The 23,597-nt window shown below is 40.2% G+C and overlaps 1 protein-coding gene across 2 annotated transcripts in view; it reads right to left on the minus strand.

The window, feature by feature from the left end:
• The window catches only part of DYNC1LI1 (dynein cytoplasmic 1 light intermediate chain 1), a 49,990-nt gene that overhangs the window by 10,509 nt on the left and 15,884 nt on the right, over window positions 1-23,597 (minus strand). For both annotated transcript variants that reach the window (XM_003895217.3, XM_009201857.3), the window contains 4 exons: window positions 9,861-9,977; window positions 8,882-9,112; window positions 5,014-5,183; window positions 1,400-1,493 (listed from right to left, as the gene is read on the minus strand). In XM_003895217.3, the coding sequence (XP_003895266.1) occupies window positions 1,400-1,493; window positions 5,014-5,183; window positions 8,882-9,112; window positions 9,861-9,977 (612 nt within the window). The remainder of the gene's footprint in view (window positions 1-1,399; window positions 1,494-5,013; window positions 5,184-8,881; window positions 9,113-9,860; window positions 9,978-23,597) is intronic.

A 23,597-nucleotide genomic window follows, 5' to 3' on the forward strand; every position in this document is an offset into this window, starting at 1 on the left:
ATTAAAGAGACTGTTTATTCTCAAATTTTCTAATCCCCAAAGATAACATTAAAAAAGGGCTATAGGCCGGGCACGGTGGCTCAAGCCTGTAATCCCAGCACTTTGGGAGGCCGAGACGGGCGGATCACGAGGTCAGGAGATCGAGACCATCCTGGCTGACACGGTGAAACCCTGTCTCTACTAAAAAATACGAAAACTTAGCCGGGCGAGGTGGCGGGCGCCTGTAGTCCCAGCTACTCGGGAGGCTGAGGCAGGAGAATGGCGTAAACCCGGGAGGTGGAGCTTGCAGTGAGCTGAGATTCGGCCACTGCACTCCAGCCTGGGTGACAGAGCGAGACTCCGTCTCAAAAAAAAAAAAGGGCTATAGATACCTATACTACAATTACTCCCACTTTTTATTTTATTTCTGAAGACATTATGGTAGACTAGTATCCTTTAACTCAACCAACTCAGCCATTTGGTGACAAAAGAGAAAGGCCCATAAAGAGAAAGAACAGAAGGGAAAAGGGGAAAGGGAAACTATCAGTGTCAAGTGATCTTACTCAGGCTTTCTATAAGTGGTCCTTAAATTAAATGCCCACTAATGAAAATGATTTATAAATTGTAGACACTATAAACATGTGTGTATTACTCATTACTATCTATTCCTAATATCATTTCATTACGTTTCAGACTCAAAAGCTTTGGCTGGGGAATGCAACTGCAAAATATCTGATCCAAGAGGGTTGGTGAGTTTACTCTTCAGTGTATTCAAGGTGTAACTAAGTTTTCAACAGTAAAGTCTCTAAAAAGTATTCACTGTTAACTTTCATTTTCTCCCTCTTTTAGATGTAATTATTACTCACTGGCTTACCTAATCCTTGCAATCTAGATTAACAAGACTTTCTATGATAGATTTTCCAGGAAGGTTTCTAACGTATAGATGATTCTCCAGCCTCCCTTTGGAATACTCTAATCCAATATGTCTAGATAGGCAGAGCCAGATTTTGAAACCACTGTTAGGCTATATGTGGAGAAGATGACAACACACTAAATAAATTAAAAATGAAAACACAAAAAACGCAATATTGACTTTGCCCTACCACCCACCAACAAATACAGTTTTTCAATCAGATCTGTTCATACAGCTTACTAGACTTTTCCACATACAATTGATAATTATTTTTCTTAAGCATACTTGAAACACAGCAAATCAAAGTAATATACTTCAATATTTGCTTTTCTATCTCGAAATATCCAAATATAAATAATTTGGGAATTAAAATGAAATTTCCAACCAGAGGCAGAAGGAGAAATGTTTACAGAATTTCTCAAGTCCATCAATTTAATTCTTTTAACTTTAAAAAACAAAAAAAGGTAAAGTGGTACACTGAATCAATAAATGTATTTAAAAGGATACACTGTAAACAAAACTTCCGGATATGTGACTGAATAAAATCAAAATGTTCATCTCTGTAGTCATGTTCTTTCTCCAATACACTAATGGCATCACACTGTTAAGTTAAAATAATTAAAAATAATACATTTAAAATAATCAAAACTAAATATAGTAATTTAAACAGTTCAATTCTGGATAGGGGAACATCATAAAAGTACCACTCTGATATGGTAAATGAACAGCAGGACACAGAATATCAAGTACTCTATGAACTTTTAGTTGGAGGGACTAACGGATAATTTTATCTTTTTAAAAAGCATTAACTTCTATGTTAACGTTAAATCTGGTCAGAATACCAAAGAGAAAGTTTTAGTACATAAGGGAAGGAAGAGTAACAAGCCTAGCGTGTTCTAAGAAATCATACTTGCTAACTCAACTACTTATATAACCTGGAACAAAGTTTTAAAAGATCTAACATCCATTTTAGTTTTATAAAACACTTCTGCACATCCAGGGAGTCTCTACTTCTCACCATTTCTTCTTTGTTCCTGTGTTTATCTGATAATTCTCAAGTGACCTTAATTTCTTTTCTGGTGTTTTTATTCACTCTTATTACAATCTCAACTAATAAACAAAATAAGGAAATTACAACTGATTTTTGAAATGTCACCCGTACAATCAATGAGACAATTCTGAATGCTGCTTGCTACAGAAAAATGCTAAGAAAAATACAAAGAAGTCATGTTCAAATATCTCAACATCCAAATAATTTCACCAAAACACTTCTGAATTGAAGCTGTAAAATATAAAAATAAACATTTAATAATGGTCATTACACCCAATATTAGTTTCGGGTTAAATTTGCTATGTATTTTTTTGTTACATATATATATACACACACACTATATATATATAAAATATAGTAACAACAACAACAAAAAAACCTAACAGGGTGCAGTGGTATGCGCCTGTACTACTTTGGAGGGTGAGGAGGGAGGACTGAGCCTAGGAGTTCAAAGCTAGCTGGGCAACATAGCAAAACTCTCCATAAAAATGAAAATAAAAACACATATATGGCATGGAACAGAGTCTCATTACAGAATTATAATGAGCATTTCATTGCCCATTTTATCAAATACAATGATTTCAAAAGATTAAAAATAATTATACTTTGACTTAATGACACTTTTGGAAAGGCATGGTGGTTTAGTATTAAATAAAAATATTTTAAGGCTGGGTGAGGTGGCTTACGCCTGTAATTCCAGCACTTTGGGAGGCCAAGGCGGGCAGATCACAGGGTCAGGAGATCAACACCATCCTGGCTAACACGGTGAAACCCCATCTCTACTAAAAATACAAAAAAATTAGCCGGGCATGGTGGCGGGGGCTGTAGTCTCAGCTACTCGGGAGGCTGAGGCAGGAGAATGGCGTGAACCCGGGAGGTGGAGCTTGCCATAAGCCAAGATCGCGCCACTGCACTCCAGCCTGGGCGACTGAGCAAGATTCCATATCAAAAATAAAATAAAATAAAATAAAAATATTTTAACTGAAATCAGAGGATCTGGACGTAAGACAAGAAACTTAGTCTCTCTGAAATCTCCATTTCTGGAGTCTTTAAACTGATGCCATTGAACCACTATACTTCTCTCCCTTTGGAAACACACATTTCCCCATATGCCTAACACATTTTAAAAGTTCATAAACTGAAATACATCTGATAGTGTCTTAGATTTTATGAAATACAGTAGATGATCTCTTCTGGTTTGAAAATGTTATGACTCTATGACTCACTTGATACTGATTCCGGACCCTTTAAGCTTAACATTTTTCTTTTGGAAAGTAAGACTGCTTTTCATAAGGCATGTAGTGCTGTAAAACGGAACCAACTTCCAGTAAACAAACAGCTCTTCACCAACCAAAACAAAATAAAAAACAAATCACACAGAAGGATTTCAGTGTGAGATTTTAAGATACTGTTTTACAGAAAAGGTGTATGTAACAACTATACCAGAACCACCACTTGAAAGCAGATGGCAGACTTTAACTTAATTATTTTAAATGCTGTCACTCCATTCCTTTGTTATGGATCATTTTTGTAGTAAAGTAAAACCTAAGGTAGGTTTTAAATACTTCAATCAATTTTACTCCAACAATGAATAAATTCTATACCCTCCTTTAATTTTATATGCACAAATTTTACATATTAAAAAGCATTAATTTCAGGTCTGAAAAGGACTTATGTTCTGTCATTTTCTTAACTATTCCATGACTTACAAACAGTAAAAACACACACTCAGGACCAAGTGGGGAGAACATGAACTTGATCTTTTTATTATTATTATTAATATTATTTGAGACAGAGATTCACTCTGTCACCCAGGCTGGAGTGCAGTGGTACAATCTCGCCTCACTGCAAGCTCTGCCTCCCAGGTTCATGCCATTCTCCTGCCTCAGTCTCTCGAGTAGCTGGCACTACAGGCGCCTGCCATCACGCCTGGCTAATTTTTTGTATTTTTAGTAGAGACGGGGTTTCACCGTGTTAGCCAGGATGGTCTCGATCTCCTGACCTCATGATCCGCCCACCTCGGCCTCCCAAAGTGCTGGGATTACAGGCGTGAGCCACCGCGCTCGGCTGATCTATTAAGTATTTTTAAATTAATTAATTATTTATTTTTGAGACAGAGTCTCACTCTGTCACCCAGGTTGGAGTGCAGTGGCACGATCACTGCAAGCTCTGGCTTCCAGGTTCCCAGGCTTGAGCCACCGCGCCTGGTCTTCTATTAATTATTTTTAAAGGAAACAATTTTATTACAAAACATATACAGTGAAATAACCAATAATATAATTTTGATAACAGTGACCCTATCAGAACCTTTTTAAAAACCAGAAACACTTGATAACTGCATGTCAACTTCATATAATGAGCACTGCTACATGTTTAAAAGTCTATTTTAAGTACATAATCCTCTGACATTAGAGAACATATAAAAATTCAATGTTGAGGCTGAGCGCAGTGGCTCACACCTGTAATCCCAGCACTTTGGGAGGCCAAGGTGGGTGGATCACCTGAGGTCAAGAGTTTGAGACCAGCCTGGCCAACGCGGTGAAAGCCCATCTCTACTAAAAATACAAAAAATTAGCTGGGAGTGGTGGTGGGCACCTGTAATCCCAGCTACTTAGGAGGCTGAGGCAGGAGACTGCTTGAACCTGGGAAGCGGAGGTTGCAGTAAGCCAAGATTATGCCATTGTGCTCCAGCCTGGGCAACAAGGGCAAAATTCCGTCTCAAAAAAAAAAAAAAAAAAAAAAAGTTGAAAAATAAGTTTATAAAAACCAATAAACTATCATTTTACCTGTAATTATTTCTATTAAACTGACTGATCATACAATGAAGTTCAATGGGAATTATGAAAATGACATTCAATCATGAGTATTTGAAATAACATTTTCTTTCAAAGAAACTATAATTAAGACCACAAAAGCAACATGTTAATATCATTCAATACTTTAAACTATTATTTGTTAACAAAAAATCATCTAGGAGAACTAATGTGTTAACTCCAAAAAACCTGGAAAACAAAACAGTTGTTCATCCTCAGTGAACATCAGTAGCAGAATCCCTAGGAAGCAAACTAACCTTTGTGCAAACTACTAGTACTGGAATGCCCAAGTTATGTGTAAGTGTATCCGCACCCAGAGGTAAAACTACACTGTCTTCTTTGTCCTCTTGTGACGCAGTATTTCTTCTCTGGGGAGAAGCTGGGAAGTCTTCTCCTGGTTCTACATATTCTTGGAAGTCTCTAATCACTGAAAATCAAAGTAAACACAATTTAGAAATTGCTTTATTTCAGCAGGTAACTTTTCTTGCCATAATCTAAAGATAAAATTTACTCCAATTTATACTTAGTCTTGTATAAAAGAAAAAACAAAAAGGGTTAGAGAAACCTATTTCAAAGAGAATATACAAACAACGAACCCACATTAATAATTAGGAGGCAGAATACTACTACTGCATGGGATGGCTCTACAAAGTAGGGTTCTATCTAGACCTGGCTCAATTTATGCAAACTCTTTTGGTCAAGTCACAACTGGTTTTGTCTCTCTACCTTCTCTAATTCACAAAAGGCACTATACAGATAAAAGAAAAATAAATGTGGGAGAAAAAAATCCCACAACTTAAAAGATAGCCTAGATGACTTTCTAATACTAACTCCTTTCACTAAACCCTTTACTCAGGTCTCTCCTTTTTTACCTAGGCTCAATCTTGGTCCATGCTCATTCTGCAACCCTGGTACAACTTAATGAAATATTACCAGTGCCAATCAGTTTTTAGGAGTTATTTGCAAGGCTGTCAAAACTGTCACTAAAAAATATAAAGTAAATGTGAACGTAACGAGAGACTTGAAAATGTATGTTTGGACTCAGTATTTATTCTCCTAGGAATTCTCAAGGGCACAATCAGTCATGCACACACAAGGATTTCCATATAACTCTTTTCTTCATGTTTAAAAGCAAAACACATTTGGAAACAAACTGTCCATAGCATAGGATTAAAATGGTATATGAGAAAAAATTATACACAACTATAAACTGTCAAGTTTTCAAAGAATATTTAATGTTGCAGGAAACAGTAACATTAAAAGAGATAGAAATAAAGCCAAAGTATGATTCCAGCTTAGAAATAAAAATACTGGGAAAAATACACAAAAGTTTGATTGACTGATTTACTGATTTGAGACAGGGTCTTGCTCTGTCACCCATGCTGGAGTACAGCAGTGCAATCATGGCTCACTATAGCCCTAACCCAAGTGATCTTCTAGCTCAACCTCCTGAGTAGCTACAGGCATGTGCCACCACACCTGGCTAACTTTTTATTTTATTTTTGTAGAGACTGGGGTCTCACTATGTTGCCCAGGCTGGTCTCGAACTCTGGGCTCAAGCAATCCTCCCACCTCAGCAAACCAAAGTGTTGGGATAACAGGGGTGAGCCACTGAGGCTGGCTATTTTCTTTTTCTTTTTTTTTTTTTTTGAGATGGAGTCTCACTGTGTCACCAGGCTGGAGTGCAGTGGTACAACCTCGGCTCACTGCAACCCCCACCTCCTGTGTTCAAGTGATTCTCCTGCCTCAGTCTCCCAACGGACTGGGACTACAGGTGCCCACCACCACGCCCAGCTCATTTTTGTATTTTTAGAAGAGACAGGGTTTCACCATATCGGCCAGGCTAGTCTTGAACTCCTCTCCTTGTGATCCGCCTGCCTTGGCCTCCCAAAGTGTTGGGATTACAGGCGTGAGCCACTGCGCCCAGCTCTATTTTCAATTTTCAAAAAACAAAAAACAAAGAATGTACATTATTACTTACTTAGAAAAAAAATGTGTGTTTTCTCTTTAAGTAATCATGAGCCAGATCTTTGGATCGTGAAGACTGACTCATATGGAGGAAAACTGTTCTGAATTTACATGGGGTCAAGGAATAGGGAATCCCGAACAGTTGGGCACCGTTCCCTCCAGAAACACAGGGGTCTGTATTAACCCTTAGCAGCCTTGGTGACTACCACCCTTAAGATCAGAGGCTGTAATCTAACAGTGGCTACCAAATTTTATCATGCACCAGAATCACTTCAAAGGCTTGTTAAATCCCAGATTACTGTTTCCACCCTCAAGAGTTTCTAATTCAGTGGTCCAGGATGGGGAGTGAAAAATGTGTATTTTTGACATGTTCCCAGCTATACTGATACTAGTGCTGCTGGTCCAGGGAACCACAGTTGAACAACTACTACTCTAGAATAAATCTAGACTTAGGGAAGAACAACAACAAAAACTCCACAGGCAATAGTAAACAAACAAATAAACAAAATTAAAAGTATTTAGACGTCCCTTTCAATGATTTAGTACATACAAGTTTTACTGTTTTCTTACGCATAAATTCCAGCAAGCTGTCAAATTCTCTTTAAAAGTTACTGTCAGTACGTAACAACAAAGGAGCTCATCTATGTATTTCCTTTTTTTTTTTTTTGAGACGGAGTCTTGCTCTGTCGCCCAGGCTGGAGTGCAGTGGTACAATCTCAGCTCACTGCAATCTCTGCCTCCTGAGTTCAAGCAATTCTCTGACTCAGCCTCCCAAGTAGCTGGGATTACAGGTGCCTGCCACCATGCTGGGCTGTTTTTTTTGTTTTTTTTTTGTATTTTTAGTAGAGACGGGGTTTCACCATCTTGGCCAGGCTGGTCTTAAACTTCTGACCTCGTGATCCACCTGCTTCAGTCTCCCAAAGTGCTGGGATTACAGGTGTGAGCCGCCACGCCTGGCCCATCTATGTATTTTCTTATGCAAAGCACGATATTAGCAAATGAAGAACTCTAAGTGACATTAAAAAATATTACAGGCAGCTGAATGTGGTGGCTCATGCCTGTAATCCCTGCACTTTGGGGGTCTGAGCAAGGTGGATCGCTTGAGCTCAGGAGTTCAAGACCAGCCTGGGCAACATGGCAAAACCCTATGTCTACGAAAAATAAAAAAATTAGCCAGGCATGGTGGTACGTGCCTGTAGTCCCAGATACTCGGGAGGCTGAGGTTGGGGGATGGCTTGAGCCTGGGGCGCAGACGTTGCAGTGAGCCAAGATTGTGCCACTGCACTTCAGCCTGGGCAACAGTGTGGGACCCTGACTCAAAAATTTAAAAAAAGTAAATAAAAAATGTTACTGGCTTACAACCTGTTAGAAATGACTCATACAATTTTCATAATTCCCATAAAAATCTCCAATTCACATGAGCATGTATAAAATATGTACTTTGTAAATCATAAAACCATTTTAATATCTTTATATATATACTGTCAACATCTTTCTAGGCACATTTCATTTTGACAAGGTCAGTAAGATTACTAGTTAAAAAATGAAACTGCTGAAAATGAGCAGCTGAAGAAAGATTCCATTTTTTCACCCTGCAAAGCTACTTTCCAAAATGAACACACACAGCTTTTTGGCAAGGAGAAAAGGCATCTCTACTAAACAGTTTACCATTGTGTCTTATGTTTCTAATTTGAAACTGTATTAAAACCTAGCACATCATCTAAACAGAATTTTAAAAACAGTAGTTACAGGCCAGGCCGGTGACTCACGCCTGTAATCCCAGCACTCTGCGAGGCCGAGGGGGGTGGATCATGAGGTCAGGAGTGCGAGACCAGCCTAGCCAATATGGTGAAACCCCGTCTCTACTGAAAATACAAAAATTAGCAGGGCATGGTGGCAGGCACCTCTAATACCAGCTACTCAGGAGGCTGAGGGAGGAGAACAGCTTAAACCCAGAAGGCAGAGGTTGCAGTGAGCCAAGATCATGCCACTGCACTCCAGCCTGGGTGACAGAACAAGATTCTGTCTCAAAAAAAAAAAGTACTTACAATATGCTTACTTCATTAAACCTTTTTCATAGTCAAAAATTTCTAATGATTAAAGTCAGCCAAGATATTTTGTTTTTGAAACCTACATTATTATTTCTAGACTACTTACACTTTTGCTCCATTTGTTTCATTTCTTCAGGAGGGATTTTCAGTTTGTCAACATGTTCTCTAACAACACTTGCCCATTTCTGTAAAGAATCCAAAGCAGTCCAAGGCTTTGACATGTCAACAACCAGCATAACTAGGGTATCCTTCAGAGATACAGCATCCAGTGAAAATTTAAGGAGGCCTTTGTGATATAGGTCTCCATCTAAGATCCATACATTACATCTTGTTTGATCTACAACAGACAAAACAAAGTAACCAAGGCAACGAGATTAAGTAATTTCATCATCCAACTAACAGTACCACTTGGTATTTTAGTGCATCTCCACAGGAGATGTGCTATTGGCTTTGACAAAATTCAACAATTTAGGCCATCTACCAATTTATTTAAAGGCCCAAAATGACTTAACTGCCAGTAAAGTTCAACTATTTAGGCCATCTTCTAATTTATCTAAAGGCCTAAAATGACTTCACTGTAGCATCCTCTACTTCATATTTCTTAATCTAAAACCAGAGGATGCATAACTTGTTTATGTTTTTACCATCAGCAGATAGAGGTATGCATACCAAGATATTATATACAAAAATGAGAAGGCAAGTGATCTACAGAAGAAAAAATAGCTGATAGATAAAAGCTAAGTAGATAATATTTTTATCAAAAAATTAGAAGGTGAAATTGGAGTCAACAAAACAATCACTATCTGAGGGAAAATGAGCTGAAAAATTGAGATTCTTCAAGTATGGCCGGAAAGAAATATCTGCACACCAGGATAGCTTAAGATGCTTAAAAGTATCATATACGAATCCCAATCCCAAATTAATAAAAGTATGCCTAAACATAGCTATTTCTTGACCAGCATGACATCACAGAACTTCTAGTAAAAACTTACACGCTAAAAAAAAAAAAAAAAATCAAAGACTAATGTGAATGGCAGTGCACCTCACAATAGACTTCAGAAATTTATGTTACAAATGACACTCACCATCCCTGTCTTCGTCATGCACATTTAAGTACAAATATTCCAGTCCTCTTCCTTTCTTATACTCCTCTATTCCCTGAATTTTTCTTATTAAGCTTGTTTTTCCGGCTCCATCTTCACCTAGATATATAAAAAAAGGATACATCTTATAAATTACAACACAGATTATTTAAGGATGCTTTCTAGTACCAAGTGAAAGACCCAACTGGAACTGGCTTCAACCAAAAAGACAATTTGATTAAATATAATGGAGCAGCTACAGTATCAAAAATGCAGACTTGGCTGGGCGCGGTGGCTCACACCTATAATCCCAGCACTTTGGGAGGCTGAGGCAGGCGGATCACCTGAGGTCAGGAGTTCGAGAACAGCCTGGCCAACACGGTAAAATCCCATCTCTACTAAAAGTAGAAAAATTAATTAGGCATGGTGGCACACGCCTGTAATTCCAGCTGCTCAGGAGGCTGAGGCAGAAGAATTGCTTAAACCTGGGAGGCAGAGGTTGCAGTGAGCCAAGATTGTGCCACTGTACTCCAGGCTGGGCAACAGAGTGAGGCTCTGTCTGAAGGAAAAAAAAAAGAGATAAAGATGCGACTCCATCACAACCAGGATTCTCTCTCCCGGTCTTGTTAAATCTTGTCCTATCCTATTGCAAATGACTTCCTCTATGGATAATTTTCAGGCGATGAGAAGGTAAAGTGAAACACCTTAGGTTTCAGGAATTTCCACTCTCATGTCATCCCAGTTTAATCTACAAGGAACAAAAGACTCTTACTCTTGGCTTTCAGTCTGAAGAACCTCAGTTAAAGACTCTTAATTGGCCCAGTTTGAGTTATATGTCCACCTAAGGGCCAATCAAGGGGGATGGACGGTGCATCAATCAGTTCCCTGTACATCAGGACAGGGAACTGTGACCCTTACCAGAACCATGAAGCCATAATAAATACATAGCAGGAGAGATGGGGAGAAAATGGGGATAAAAAACTGGGCAAGAAAAAGTGTAGGGGGAATGTATAACAGACAAAAATTAAAAATAGACTTAAAAGTGTTAATGGCAGAAAATCACGTGATTTAAACTTGACACAAGTATTTTTTTAAAAAGGTTTAAAACTAGGCTAACTAGGCCAGGCGCGGTGGCTCACGCCTGTAATCCTAGCACTTTGGGAGGCCAAGGCAGGTGGATCACGAGGTCAGGAGTTCGAGACCAGCCTTGCAGCATGATGAAACCCCATCTCTACTAAAAATACAAAAAATTAGCCGGGCACAGTGGCGTGCACCTGTAATCCCAGCCACTCAGGAGGCTGAGGCAGGAGAATTGCTTGAATCCAGGAGGTGGAGGTTGCAGTGAGCCAAGATCGTGCCACTGCACTCCAGCCTGGGCGACAGAGCGAGGCTCCGTCTCAAAACAAAACAAAACTAGGCTAGCTGTTCAATGTTTTGGTGAGTGCTTTTTTATATTGTGAGTATTTAAATGCTACTTATATGTTACTGTTCATGGACTTATTAGAATCATAGTAATAGTATTTATAGATATAAAACTGGAGTTGCTTGGATCTAAGGACTTATTCCTGGAGATCTATGAGTTCTCTGAATTTAAAAATTGTCTTCATTTTCATGTTAAGCTAAAAAAAAATACGTCTTAGGTCTTTGTATCTGAATGCTGCCACAAGATTGCAGTGCCCACCTCTGCAATGGTGTTTATAATCCTGCTGGGGCCAAGGTGAAGCCAAGTGAAGCAGACAGAGCAGAAAAGAGAGTCAACACACAGGCACGCCAAATTCAAAGTATCCCAGAGCAGTCAATTCCATATTCAATTGTACTGGGCAGACTGGTTCTTTTTATGAAGCATTTTCTAATACTTCATAGTAATAACTGTACCTTTACATAGGCAATAAAAAAGGTGACAGTAAGAAATCCAAAGGAAGTAAATATATTAAAGAGAATATCTGTACTCCCAATGTTCACTGCAGCATTATTCACAATAGCCAAGATATGGTATCAACCTAATTGTCCATCAACTCCATCAACAAATGAATAGATAAGGAAAATCTGGTATGTGTATGTATGTATATGTACATATAATATATACACACATATATATTATACACACACATACCCAAAATGCAATACTATTTAGCCTCAAAGAAGGAAAGAATTTCCATGATATGCAACAATATGAATAAACCTGGAAGGTTCTTCATTATGTTAAATCAGGGGGCCCCAACCCCCTGGGCTGTGGACGGGTACCAGTCTGTGGCCTGTTAGGAACCAGGCCACATGGCAGGAGGTGAGCCAACAGCATTACCGCTGAGCTGCGCCTCCTGTCAGATCAGCAGTGCTGGCATTAGATTCCCACAGGAGCCCAAACCCTAATGTGAACTGTGCACACCTGGGGATCAAGGTTGCATGCTTCTTAGGAGAATCTAATTAATGCCTGATGATCTGAGGTGAAAGAGTTTCATCCTGAAACATCACCACCCAGTCCATGGAAAAACTGTCTTCCATGAAGTCAGTCTCTGGTGCCAAAAAGACTGGGGACTGCTGTGTTAAATGAAACAAGCCAGGCACCGAAAAGCAAATACTCCATTATTTCACTCATACGTGCAACCTTAAGAAGTTGATCTTACAGAAGTTGAGAACACAATGGTAGTTACCAGGGCCTGGGGCCATGGTGGAGGAGGGAGTTGGGGAGATAGATGTTGGTCAAAGGTTACAAAATTTCAGTTAGACAGGAGGAATATCTTCAAGAGACCTATTGTACAACATGGTGACTATAGTTATTAGCAATATACTGTACTGAAAAATGCCAAGAGATTAGATTTTAAGTGTTCTCACAGCAATGACAACTATGTGAGGTAATATATATATATTAATTAGCTTGATTAAGCCATTCCATAACGCACATATATATTCCAAAACTTCATGTCCTGTAAATACATACAATTTAACCTAATTTAAAAAAAGAATTTGACATTAAATTAGTATTTTTCAGTACTATCTTTACAATGTACCATTAAACTGGCCAATCAACAAAACAGATTAGGTTTAAAAACAGTAATATCTATGATGACAATGATTCCCATAATGATCATGTCTAAAATGCTTAAAATGAAAATAATAACCAGTAAAAAATAAAATATAAAAATATTTCTATTACTAAACCCAACACTGGCATTTAATTTCAGCAAAACATCAGTTGTTATATTAATGTTGCTAATTTGAATTTTATCAAGTTCTATAGTTTCTATGGCATTTAATTTTATAAGTACTTATATAAATTAGTATCGTTTCTATGGCATTTAATTTATAAGTACATTTAATTTATAATTTTGGGGTTTGGAGTTATTTGGGAACCATAAGCCAAAAAAAAAAAGTATATCTAGTTGCCTCAGTAGACACAAGCATTAGACTTTATATAATAAAAATAATTTAAATCACCATGTGAAGAAATCTATGAAGATCTTCTTTCAAAAGGAGCCTGAATCTGTTCTAGAACTAGGAAAAGAATCAAGATTTCTTAAAGTTTTTACTCTTATGACAGGCTACTTTCCTGAAAGAAATCCTCTAAGTTAACATGATATCAACTTAATTTGGATTATCCCACAAAAACAATGTTTTGCACTGTAAGTAAAAACCTAGTGCCCAGCCTTATAACAGAAGCTTATTGAACAACACAATGTTCAGTAAGTATTTTGTAAAGCATACACAGATCCATAAAATAAGCAGTAATCAGTTAAGTAAAACTACATATAATATGACCCAGGATTTATCTTCTTTAACTCCCACTTTAAATGTTAGAAAATGAAAAGACACTAGTTTGATTGAGCCATTCCACAATGTACACACATTTCAAAACATATTGTACACAATATACACAATTTTTGTCAGTTTTTAAAAAGTGAAAAGATATATTCATAAGGGTATAAAAACTTCAGATGAGTTTATTTCAACTTATTTCTTAAAATATTAATATTTGAAATTACTTAAATATAAAGGTTTCCAAATAAAAAATACATAACTGCAGAAAATCTCACAAATCTAAGCAAAAGAATAGAAACCATATTACCTAGAAATAATTATTGATAATTTGGTTATCTCTGATGGTGATATTATGGGTAATTTTTCAATAACAAGCTTGTGTCTTCCTTTTGATCTCTAAAGGTTTAAGTCAGTAGATTCAGAACAGATTTTGAGCCAAAATACGGTTGGCCAGGCACGGTGGCTCACACCTGTAATCCCAGCACTTTGGGAGGCCGAGGCGGGTGGATCACCTGAGGTCAGGAGTTTGAGACCAGCCTGACCAAGATGGAGAAACCCCGTTTCTACTAAAAATACAAAATTAGCCAGGTATGGTGGTGCATGACTGTAATCTCAGCTATTCGGGAGACTGAGGCAGGAGAATCGCTTGAACCAGGGAGGCGGAGGTTGCAGTGAGCTGAGATAGCACCATTGCACCCTAGCCTGGGCAACAAAAGCGAAACTCCATCTCAAAATAAACGAACAAACAAAACTGTCAATGTAACTATATATGCTCACTATTTTAAGCTCTTGCAGCCATCACTAAGGCATGGCTGTTTCCTTTTTCTAAAGACTGAACACAAGTGGAAGGGTTCTCCTCCACTTATCATGAGATCAGAGTTTATTCCTCTCTGTGAATGTTGTCAATCATTCATTTCACTGGACGATTTAATAATTTTCTAACTATTAGAACTATCAGAATCACCTGCAGGATTTGTTATAAGGTATCAGAATCACCTGAGAAGTTTGTTAAAACACAGATTACTGGGGCCCACCCCCTTAGTTTCTAATCCAGTAAATATTGAGTGGGGCCTAAGAATCTGCATTTCTAACAAGTTTCCAGAGATGTTGATGCCACTGGTACAGAGGCCACACTGAAAACCACTCCATGGCTGGATGTGGTGGCTCATGCCTGCAAAGCCAGCACTTTGGGAGCCGAGGCAGGAAGATCACTTGAGCCCAGGAGTTCAAGACCAGCCTGGGTGATCAAGTGAGATCCCATCTCTATCTGTTTTTAAATTACAAAAAAAAAAAAAAAAAAATTTAACAGCAAATTAAAAAAAAAAAAGAAAATCACTGCATTAGACATTTATTACACTAAGCCATACACTAAGAATGTGAAGATCCTTATATCAACATTGTTGTCCTCTAAGAGCTCATAAATTGGAAGGGAATAACAAATAGGAAACAGTTTCCAGATACTGTCATTAGGACTACACCAGAGATATGCAACAAATCAGGAAGTCAGCCCAGAGGGAAGAGCGTGGTTTTGCTTGGAAGTCAGAAGTCTTTGCAGAAAAGGTAACAATTAAGCCAAATCTTGTATGGTTAATGAACCATGGAGAGTTTGTCATTCCAGGAAGTAAGAACACACGAGAAAACCACGTACAGAGACCCAGAAGCAAAGAAGTGTCCTTCTAGGAAGGACAAATAATTTGAATGCATGAAATTTAGGATGTGAAGGGGAAAGGAAACAAAAGGTGAAAACAAACAGAGGCCAGATCATGAAGGGCATCTTATGCCAGGCTGACAAGGTCAGACGATTCTGAAAATGAGGAACCACTGGCACAGTTTAGGTACTTTAGAAAGACTACTATGGAAAAGTGTGGAAGAATGACTGATAAGAATAAGTTTAGGAGTAAAGAGACTAGACAACAGACTATTAATGGAGTCCTAGCAAAAAATGAGGTAGTTCTGATCTAAGGTATGGAGGCAGAGACAACTATACTCAAAGGCTGTTTTGGTTGGGAGTTGGCAGAGAAAAGGCAGACACAGAAGTCAGAGAAGACTGCCTGGCTATAACTTCAGAAACACCATCCTCTTTTCCAGCTGCCTCTGAAGTGTTTGGTCCTAAGTATTTTTGCAAACTGCTCTTCTATCCCTACCCAACATTTGTTACCTAGGGTTCGTTCCTCAGTCCTCTGCTCTTCTCACTGTATATGTAATTCCCAGAGGCTCTGCAAATCCATGACTTCAATTCCACCTAAAATCTGGTGACCCACAGACTTCCTTCAAGGATCAGCTTCTCCTGAACTGCTTACTAGTCATTACTACTGGATGTCCCATGAATACCTCACATTTCAATATGCACAAAGCATTATCATCATCTTGCCACTTTCTCCAAAACATTGACTTACATAATTAATATGAGTCCAACCTCAAAGCCTTTATGTCCACTATTCCCTCCACCTAGAACAAAGTTCCTTCAGATATCTGCAGGCTGCCTAAACTCCTTTTTGCCTTCCCTCAAATATCACCTCCTCAGGTAGGCCTCCCTGACCACCTCCATTCATTCCTTCCTTCTTACAAACCACCATTTACTATTCATTCATTCATTCATTTTAGAGACAGGTCTCACTCTGTTACCTTTCTTCATTCATACACTCATTTTTAAAACAAGGTCTTGCTACGTTGCCCAGGCTGGTCTCAAACTCCTGGCCTCAAGCATTCCTCCCGCTCAGCCTCCCAAGCATTAGGATTACAAGCATGAGTCACTGAGACCTCCACCTTTTCTTCCCCCATCTCATTTACAATTACAACCTCCCAACATTCTTTATTTCTTGTTTTATTTTTTTTCCACTGAACATACTAAGTTACTATGTATTTTACTTAGTCTCCCTCAACCTCAAAAGCAAGCTCCAGAAAAACAGGCATTTCTATTTTGTTCACTGCTGCATCCCTAGTACCTAAAAAGTACATGTGACAAACGTGCCTATAAACTCTGCTCCTTTCACAGCAAAATGTATACTTTGTTGTTGTTGTTGTTGAGATGGAGTCTCCCTCTCTTGCCAGGCTGGAGTACAGGGGCACAATCTTGGCTCACTGCAACCTCCGCCTCCCAGATTCAAGTAATTCTCCTGCCTCAGCCTCCTGAGTAGCTGGGACTACAGGCACACCCACTATGCCCAGCTAGTTTTTGTATTTTTAGTAGAGACCGGGTTTCACCACGTTGGCCAGGATCTCTTGATCTCGTGATCTGCCTGCCTCAGCTTCCCAAAGTGCTGGTGAGAGGTGACAATGTGCTCGAAGCCCTCACTCTTCAGCACCTCCTCAGCATCGGGGTCCACTCTGGCGGCGCCTGAGGAGCCCTTCAGCCCACCACTGCACTGTGGGAGCCCCTCTCTGGGCTGGCCGAGGCTGGAGCCAGCTCCCTCTGCTTGTGGGGAGGTGTGGAGGGAGAGAAGCCGGCGGAACCAGGGCTGTAGGCAGAGCTCACAGGCCACCACGAGTTCCCGCAGGTGCGGGCTCCGGGCCCCACACTCGGTGCGGCCAGCCGGCATCACCAGCCCAGGACAGTGAGGGGCTTAGCACCAGGGCCCAGTTGTGGTGGGTGCACCAGATCCCCCAGCAGTACTCGCCTGCCAGCACTGTGCTCAAGTTTTCGCCGGGCCTCGGCTGCCTCCCTGCGGGGCAGGGTTCCGGACCTAAAGCCCGCCATGTCCCAACCGCCCCCACACGGTGGGCTCCCTTGCAGTCAGAGCCTCCCTGAGAAGTGCCTCCACCTGCTCGGCAGAGCTCAGTCCCATCAACCGCCCAGGGGCTGAGGAGTGCGGGCACATGGCGCGTGATGGGCGGGCAGCTTGGCCTGCAGCCCTGGTGGGGGATACACTGGGTGAAGCCAGCTGAGCTCCTGCGTCTAGTGGGGAACTTGGAGAACCTTTATGTCTAGCTAAAGGACTGTAAATGCACCAATCAGTACTCCATATCTAGCTAACCTGGTGGGGACTTGGAGAACTTTTATGTCCAGCTAAAGGATTGTAAACACACCAATCAGCACTCTGTGTCTAGCTCAAGGTTTGTAAATACACCAATCAGCACTCTGTAAATACACCAATCAGCACTCTGTATCTAGCTAATCTAGTGGGGACTTGGAGAACTTTTCTGTCTAGCACTCTGTGTCTAGCTAAAGGATTGTAAACGCACCAATCAACACTCTGCGTCTAGCTCAGGGTTTGTAAATACACCAATCAGTACTTTGTATCTAGCTAACCTAGTGGGGACTTTTTATGTCTAGCTAGAGGATTGTAAATGCACCAATCAGTACTCTGTGTCTAGCTCAGGGATTGTAAACACACCAATCAGCACTCTGTCAAAATGGACCAATCAGCTCTCTGTAAAATAGACTAACCCGCTCTCTGTAAAACAGACCAATCAGCTCTCTGTAAAATGGACCAATCAGCAGGATGTCAGTGGGGTCGGATAAGGGAATAAAAGCAGGCTGCCCCAGCCAGCAGTGGCAACCCGCTCAGGACCCCTTCCACACTGTGGAAGCTTCGTTCTTTCGCTCTTTGCAATAAATCTTGCTGCCGCTCACTCTTTGGGTCCACACCTCCTTTATGAGCTGTAACACTCACCAGGAAGATCTGCAGCTTCACTCCTGAAGCCAGCGAGACCACAAACCCACTGGGAAGAACGAGATCATGAACCCACCGGGAAGAACGAACAACTCCAGACACACCGCCTTTAAGAGCTGTAACACTCACCCCGAAGGTCTGCAGCTTCACCCCCGTCAGCGAGACCACGAACCCACCAGAAGGAAGAAGCTCCAGACACATCTGAACGTCTGAAGGAACAAACTCCGGACACACCATCTTTAAGAACTGTTAACACTCACTGCGAGGGTCCGCGGCTTCATTCTTGAAGTCAGTGAGACCTGGAACCCACCAATTCCGGACATACTGGGATTACAGGCGTAAGCCACTGCACCCAGCCTAAAATGTATACTTCTAAGCCTCCTACAGAGCAGCCACTGACACATCTTGTCTCAAACAACAAAAAGTGCTATTGGCTGGGCATGGACCTCAGCATTTTGGGAGGCCAAGGCAAGAGGATCACTTGAACCCAGGAGCTCAGGGCCAGTCTAGTCAAGATAGGGAGATCCTCTATCTACAAAAAAAAAAAATAGAAAAATTGGCCAGGTGTGGTGGTGCACACCTGTGGTCCCAGCTACTCAGGAGGCTGAGGTGGGAGGATAGCTCAGGCATGGGAGAATCAAGGCTGCAGTAAGCTGTGATCATGCCACTACACTCTAGCCTGGGAAGCAGAGTGAGACACTTATCTCAAAAACAACAAAAAACTCAAACCAAACCATAAAAAAGTGCTATCAATTCAGTTGCAGCCAAAAATTGATCTACGTTTCACAAATCCTTGAATGCAGGATACAAATTTTGTCCCCTTACCTACTTTGACAGTATTTTAAAACTATATTATATATTAATGAGTTTGAAATGCAAAGGCCTGAAAAACTAGGACAGAAAAAGGATGAAGTCAACATGTTTCCATACAATAAAAATTAAAGACTAGAATTATGTCCCTTTGCCCATACCTTAGTCAAATGGAGCCACTAGTGTTCCCACTTCCCTCTCTACAGAAGCAGCAAGCAGCATACAGCAGTGAACACTTACAGAGTGCCTATCTGCAAGAGTATCCTGCCAACAATAACTAACACAACAACTCTGAGGGGCATGATTATCTCCCATCTGGCAGGTAGGATACTGAGGCTCAGTTAAGTACCTTATCCAAGTTCACACAGGTAGGAAATGACACAGCCAGGTCTAAATTCATAGGAATTTAATGCCAAGGCACACTCTTCCTAATACTCAACAGTGCTGATGTCTTTACAGACCATTAAAGCAAGACTGTTTGGCAGCCGTGGTGGCTCAGGGCTATTGTCCTGGTGCATAAGAGGGCAAGGCTAGGCATTTGAGGCCAGCCTGGGCAACACAGAAATCTCTAATCTATGTAACAACAACAACAACGACAACAAAGACTGTTTTTATATTTTGTATCATGACTCACTGAAGAAAACAGTTATCTCCACTTCCAAGAGTCACTGCTATTTTCAGAAAAGAAAGAAAAATGAATTAATGCATTCTTCTCTGTGGACTTCCTCTGAGTGACAGGTGGATATGTTCCTAGTCTTCTGAATCTAACTTGAAGTACCAGAAGTTTGTTTTACTATGCTGATAGTTTTTTCTCTGCTAGAATTTTAAATGACAGCTATTCCTCTTAACATTCAGTACTTTGTAATGTGTTTTAAGTAAACTTTACAACATAAAATTTGAAAAAGGAAAGAGCATATGGTCAAATAAATGTAGTATGTTAAACATGGTAGTTTCAGATTATTTCCCCACCCTGTGATTTCAAAATTTCTCACTTCTTGTAACAAATTAGAAATGGTCACATTGAGAATAAATAACATTTCATAAACACAGCATTTTGGGGCTACAAGGAACTGTAATAAATCCCCTCTTCTTACAAACGGGGAAACTGAGGCCAAGGCTATAGTCACAAAGATTGGTGGTAGCATAGAATATTCCATGCCTCCGAAGAGAATTCAGGTCAACCTCTGCAAGGGTACAACTCCCTTTAGCTCTTAGGGTAAACAGAATAAGGAAAAAACAAAAACTTATTTCCAAGAATATTCTGACCACCTCACACAGTGCTTTGGCAGGAAGAAGGTTCTTAAAATGTTTCAGGAAGCATTTTATTTATTGAAACAAAATCTTTCTGGGAGCAAAATTTCTATCAACCACTCTTCCTCCTCTCTCATTTATCAACTTTAATAACATCTGGTAATTGAAATTTTTGATTTTTTTTTTTTTTTTGAGTCTCACTTTGTCACCCAGGATGAAGTGCAATGGCGCAATCTTGGCTCACTGCAACCTCCGCCTCCCGGGTTAAAGCGATTCTCCTGCCTCAGACTCTCAAGCAGCTGGGACTACAGGCGCACGCCACCATGCCTGGTTACTTTTTGTGGTTGTAGTAGAGACGGGGTTTCACCATGTTGCCCAGGCGGTCTCGAACTCCTGGCCTCAAGTGATCCGCCCACCTCAGCCTCCCAAAGTGCTGGGATTATGGCATGAGCCATCTCATCAGGTCCTGGTAATTGAAAATTGAACATTCATGTTTTATAAACATTTTAAGGCCATTTCTTCTTTTCATACATCTTAAGCTTCAATTCAAAATCCTCTTAAGACCCCTCGGGGGATTATGTAGCTTTCACTTTCTTTACACCTAAATGCAGTCTGACATAATTTGTCTTGATGGCAAATGCAACATTTGAAAACAGATCTGTTTTATAAAAGGTCTAAAAAGCTAAAGAAGACAAAGATTCTGTAAACAAAATCCCATTTTTTATCTCCTATTTTCCAGGAATCTGATCTGAGGTATCTGCAAAGATGCAGTCTTGTTCTAGGGTTATACACATCTTCCAATTATACTGTTTGTTAAACTGTTTTTCTCTTTTTATGTCTTTAGGCACAAAGCTTAACACATGGCCTCCCAGTTCTCTTCTCCTCACTCTATTAACACACCACTTAAAAGTGAGCATTCAGTAAGTATATACCACCCCCCAATCCATTCCCATCCTGCAGCTGAGTGATCTTCCTGAACCAATCTCATCATGCCACTCTCCCTCTTAAGACCCTTCATCAGGGCATTCTAGTTAATGATACATATGCTGAAGTATTTAGAGGAAAGTGCACTGATATCTGCAACTTACTTCGAAATGCATTTTTAAAAAATGGGTAATAGAACAGGACACATGAGATAAAGCAAATGTAATTAAATGTTAATGGTAGAATCTAGGTTGAGATATATGAGTATGAACTGTAAAATCCCTTCAACTTTTCTGTATGTTTGGAATTTTCATAAGATGTGAGAAAAAAACCTGTCAGGTCTTCCTACTGTTCTTACAGGTAAAGGGCAAAATGTAAAGGTCAACATTCTTACAAAAAGCTCCCTTATCTTTCCTGCTCATTGCTCACCGTGTCCCCTACCAACATGCTAGGCTCTAGACACACAATTTCTTTCAGGAACTTCTAGTCAGAGGCCTCATTCTCTCCCAACTCTACACCTTCACATATGCCATCACTTCTCTTGGAATACTCTTCCCTTCCCCTCACCTGGGAGAACGCTATCTTCTTCTGGTCTCGAGGAAGCTTTCTTTGACTCCACGTGTTTGGTTAAGTGCCCTCTCTGTGCTCTGAATAGCCCACTGCAGACTTCTAGCACACTGTACTGCAGAGGGTCATCTTATACATGTGTTTCCTCCAGCAGTCTGTAAGTGTGTCAGGTCTGCCCCTCATTCAATGAGTAACAGTCAGCAGGATATAAAGTCTTTGCTTTTAAGGAGATTGCTTGCTCACCAAAAACAGAAACTACATCTTATGTATAGTTTTTCACCAACCTTCATATTCTTTTTGTTGCTTTGTGGGTTTCTTGTTTCTTTGTTTTCAGACAGGGTCTCATTATGTCACCCAAGCTGGGGTACAGTGTGCAATTATGGCTCACTGCAGCCTCAACCTCCTGGGCTCAAGCAATCCCCCCACCTCAGCTTGAGTAATCAGGACTACAGGGGTGTGCCACCATGCCTGGCTAATTTTTTAATTTTTTGTAGAGATGGGGTCTCCCTATGTTAATCAGGCTGGTCTTGAACTCAAGTAATCCTCCCACTTCAATCTCCCAAAATGTTATGATTACAGTCATGAGCCAGGGCATCTGGCCCAAACTTTCCTATTTCTTGATTCCAACCACAGTCTCTATTTTCATAATATACTTCATAAATATGCTTTTCCTGGCCATTTATCACAATCTATTAAAATCATTCATTAGTCATATATATAAAACTCAAATGGCCACCTCTCATCAATAACAGATCAATTAATATTGTAAGCTCATAATACATTCCTCCTTCACTAAACTTAGGAAAACTTTTTCTAGCCATTGGACCGAGGGTTAGTCCTTAGCTGCCTTGCCACAACCAAGCTGCACAATGTCTGAAGATACTAAAAACTCCATCATGAACCCTCTTCTCTTTATTCACCTATACAATTAGAAGGATAAAACATTTTAAAGTTCAGGATGCCTGCCCTTTGACATTGATATGTTTAAAAATCATGCTTGGCTGGGCACGGTGGCTTAGGCCTGTAATTCCAACACACTGGGAGGCCGAGGCGGGTGGATCACCTGAGGTCAGAAGTTTGAGACCAGCCTGGCCAACATGGCGAAACCCTAGCTCTATTAAAAATACAAAAAAAAGGCCGGGCGCGGTGGCTCAAGCCTGTAATCTAAGCACTTTGGGAGGCCGAGACAGGCGGATCATGAGGTCAGGAGATTGAGACCATCCTGGCTAACCCGGTGAAACCCTGTCTCTACTAAAAAAATACAAAAAAAAACTAGCCAGGTGAGGTGGCGGGCGCCTGTAGTCCTAGCTACTCGGGAGGCTAAGGCAGGAGAATGGCGTAAACCCGGGAGGCAGAGCTTGCAGTGAGCTGAGATCCGGCCACTGCACTCCAGCCTGGGCAACAGAGCAAGACTCTGTCTCAAAAAAAAAAAAAATACAAAAAAAAAAAAAAATTAGCTGGGCATGGTAGTGGGCACTTTGTAATCCCAGCTACCTGGGAGGCTGAGGCAGGAGAATCGCTTGAATCAGGAGGCAGAGGTTGCAGTGAGTCGAGATTGTGCCACTGCACTCCAGCCTGGGCAATGAGAGCAAGACTCTGTCTCAAAAAAATAAATAAATAAAAATAAAATAAATAATAAAAATTTAAAAATGCTTAATGACAAGCAATTTAAAAAATTAAGTCACCAAATTATAAGTTATTGTTTGGAAAACACAACACACCTAATAGCTCCAGTAAAATAAAACAAAAAAAATTTACCTTATTCTACACCATTATTCTACACCTTTAAAGTGGCAAGTATAGAAAAGGGGTTTCAAAC

Source organism: Papio anubis, chromosome 2, assembly GCF_008728515.1.
Source record: "Papio anubis isolate 15944 chromosome 2, Panubis1.0, whole genome shotgun sequence".
In the NCBI taxonomy this organism is placed as follows: domain Eukaryota; kingdom Metazoa; phylum Chordata; class Mammalia; order Primates; family Cercopithecidae; genus Papio; species Papio anubis.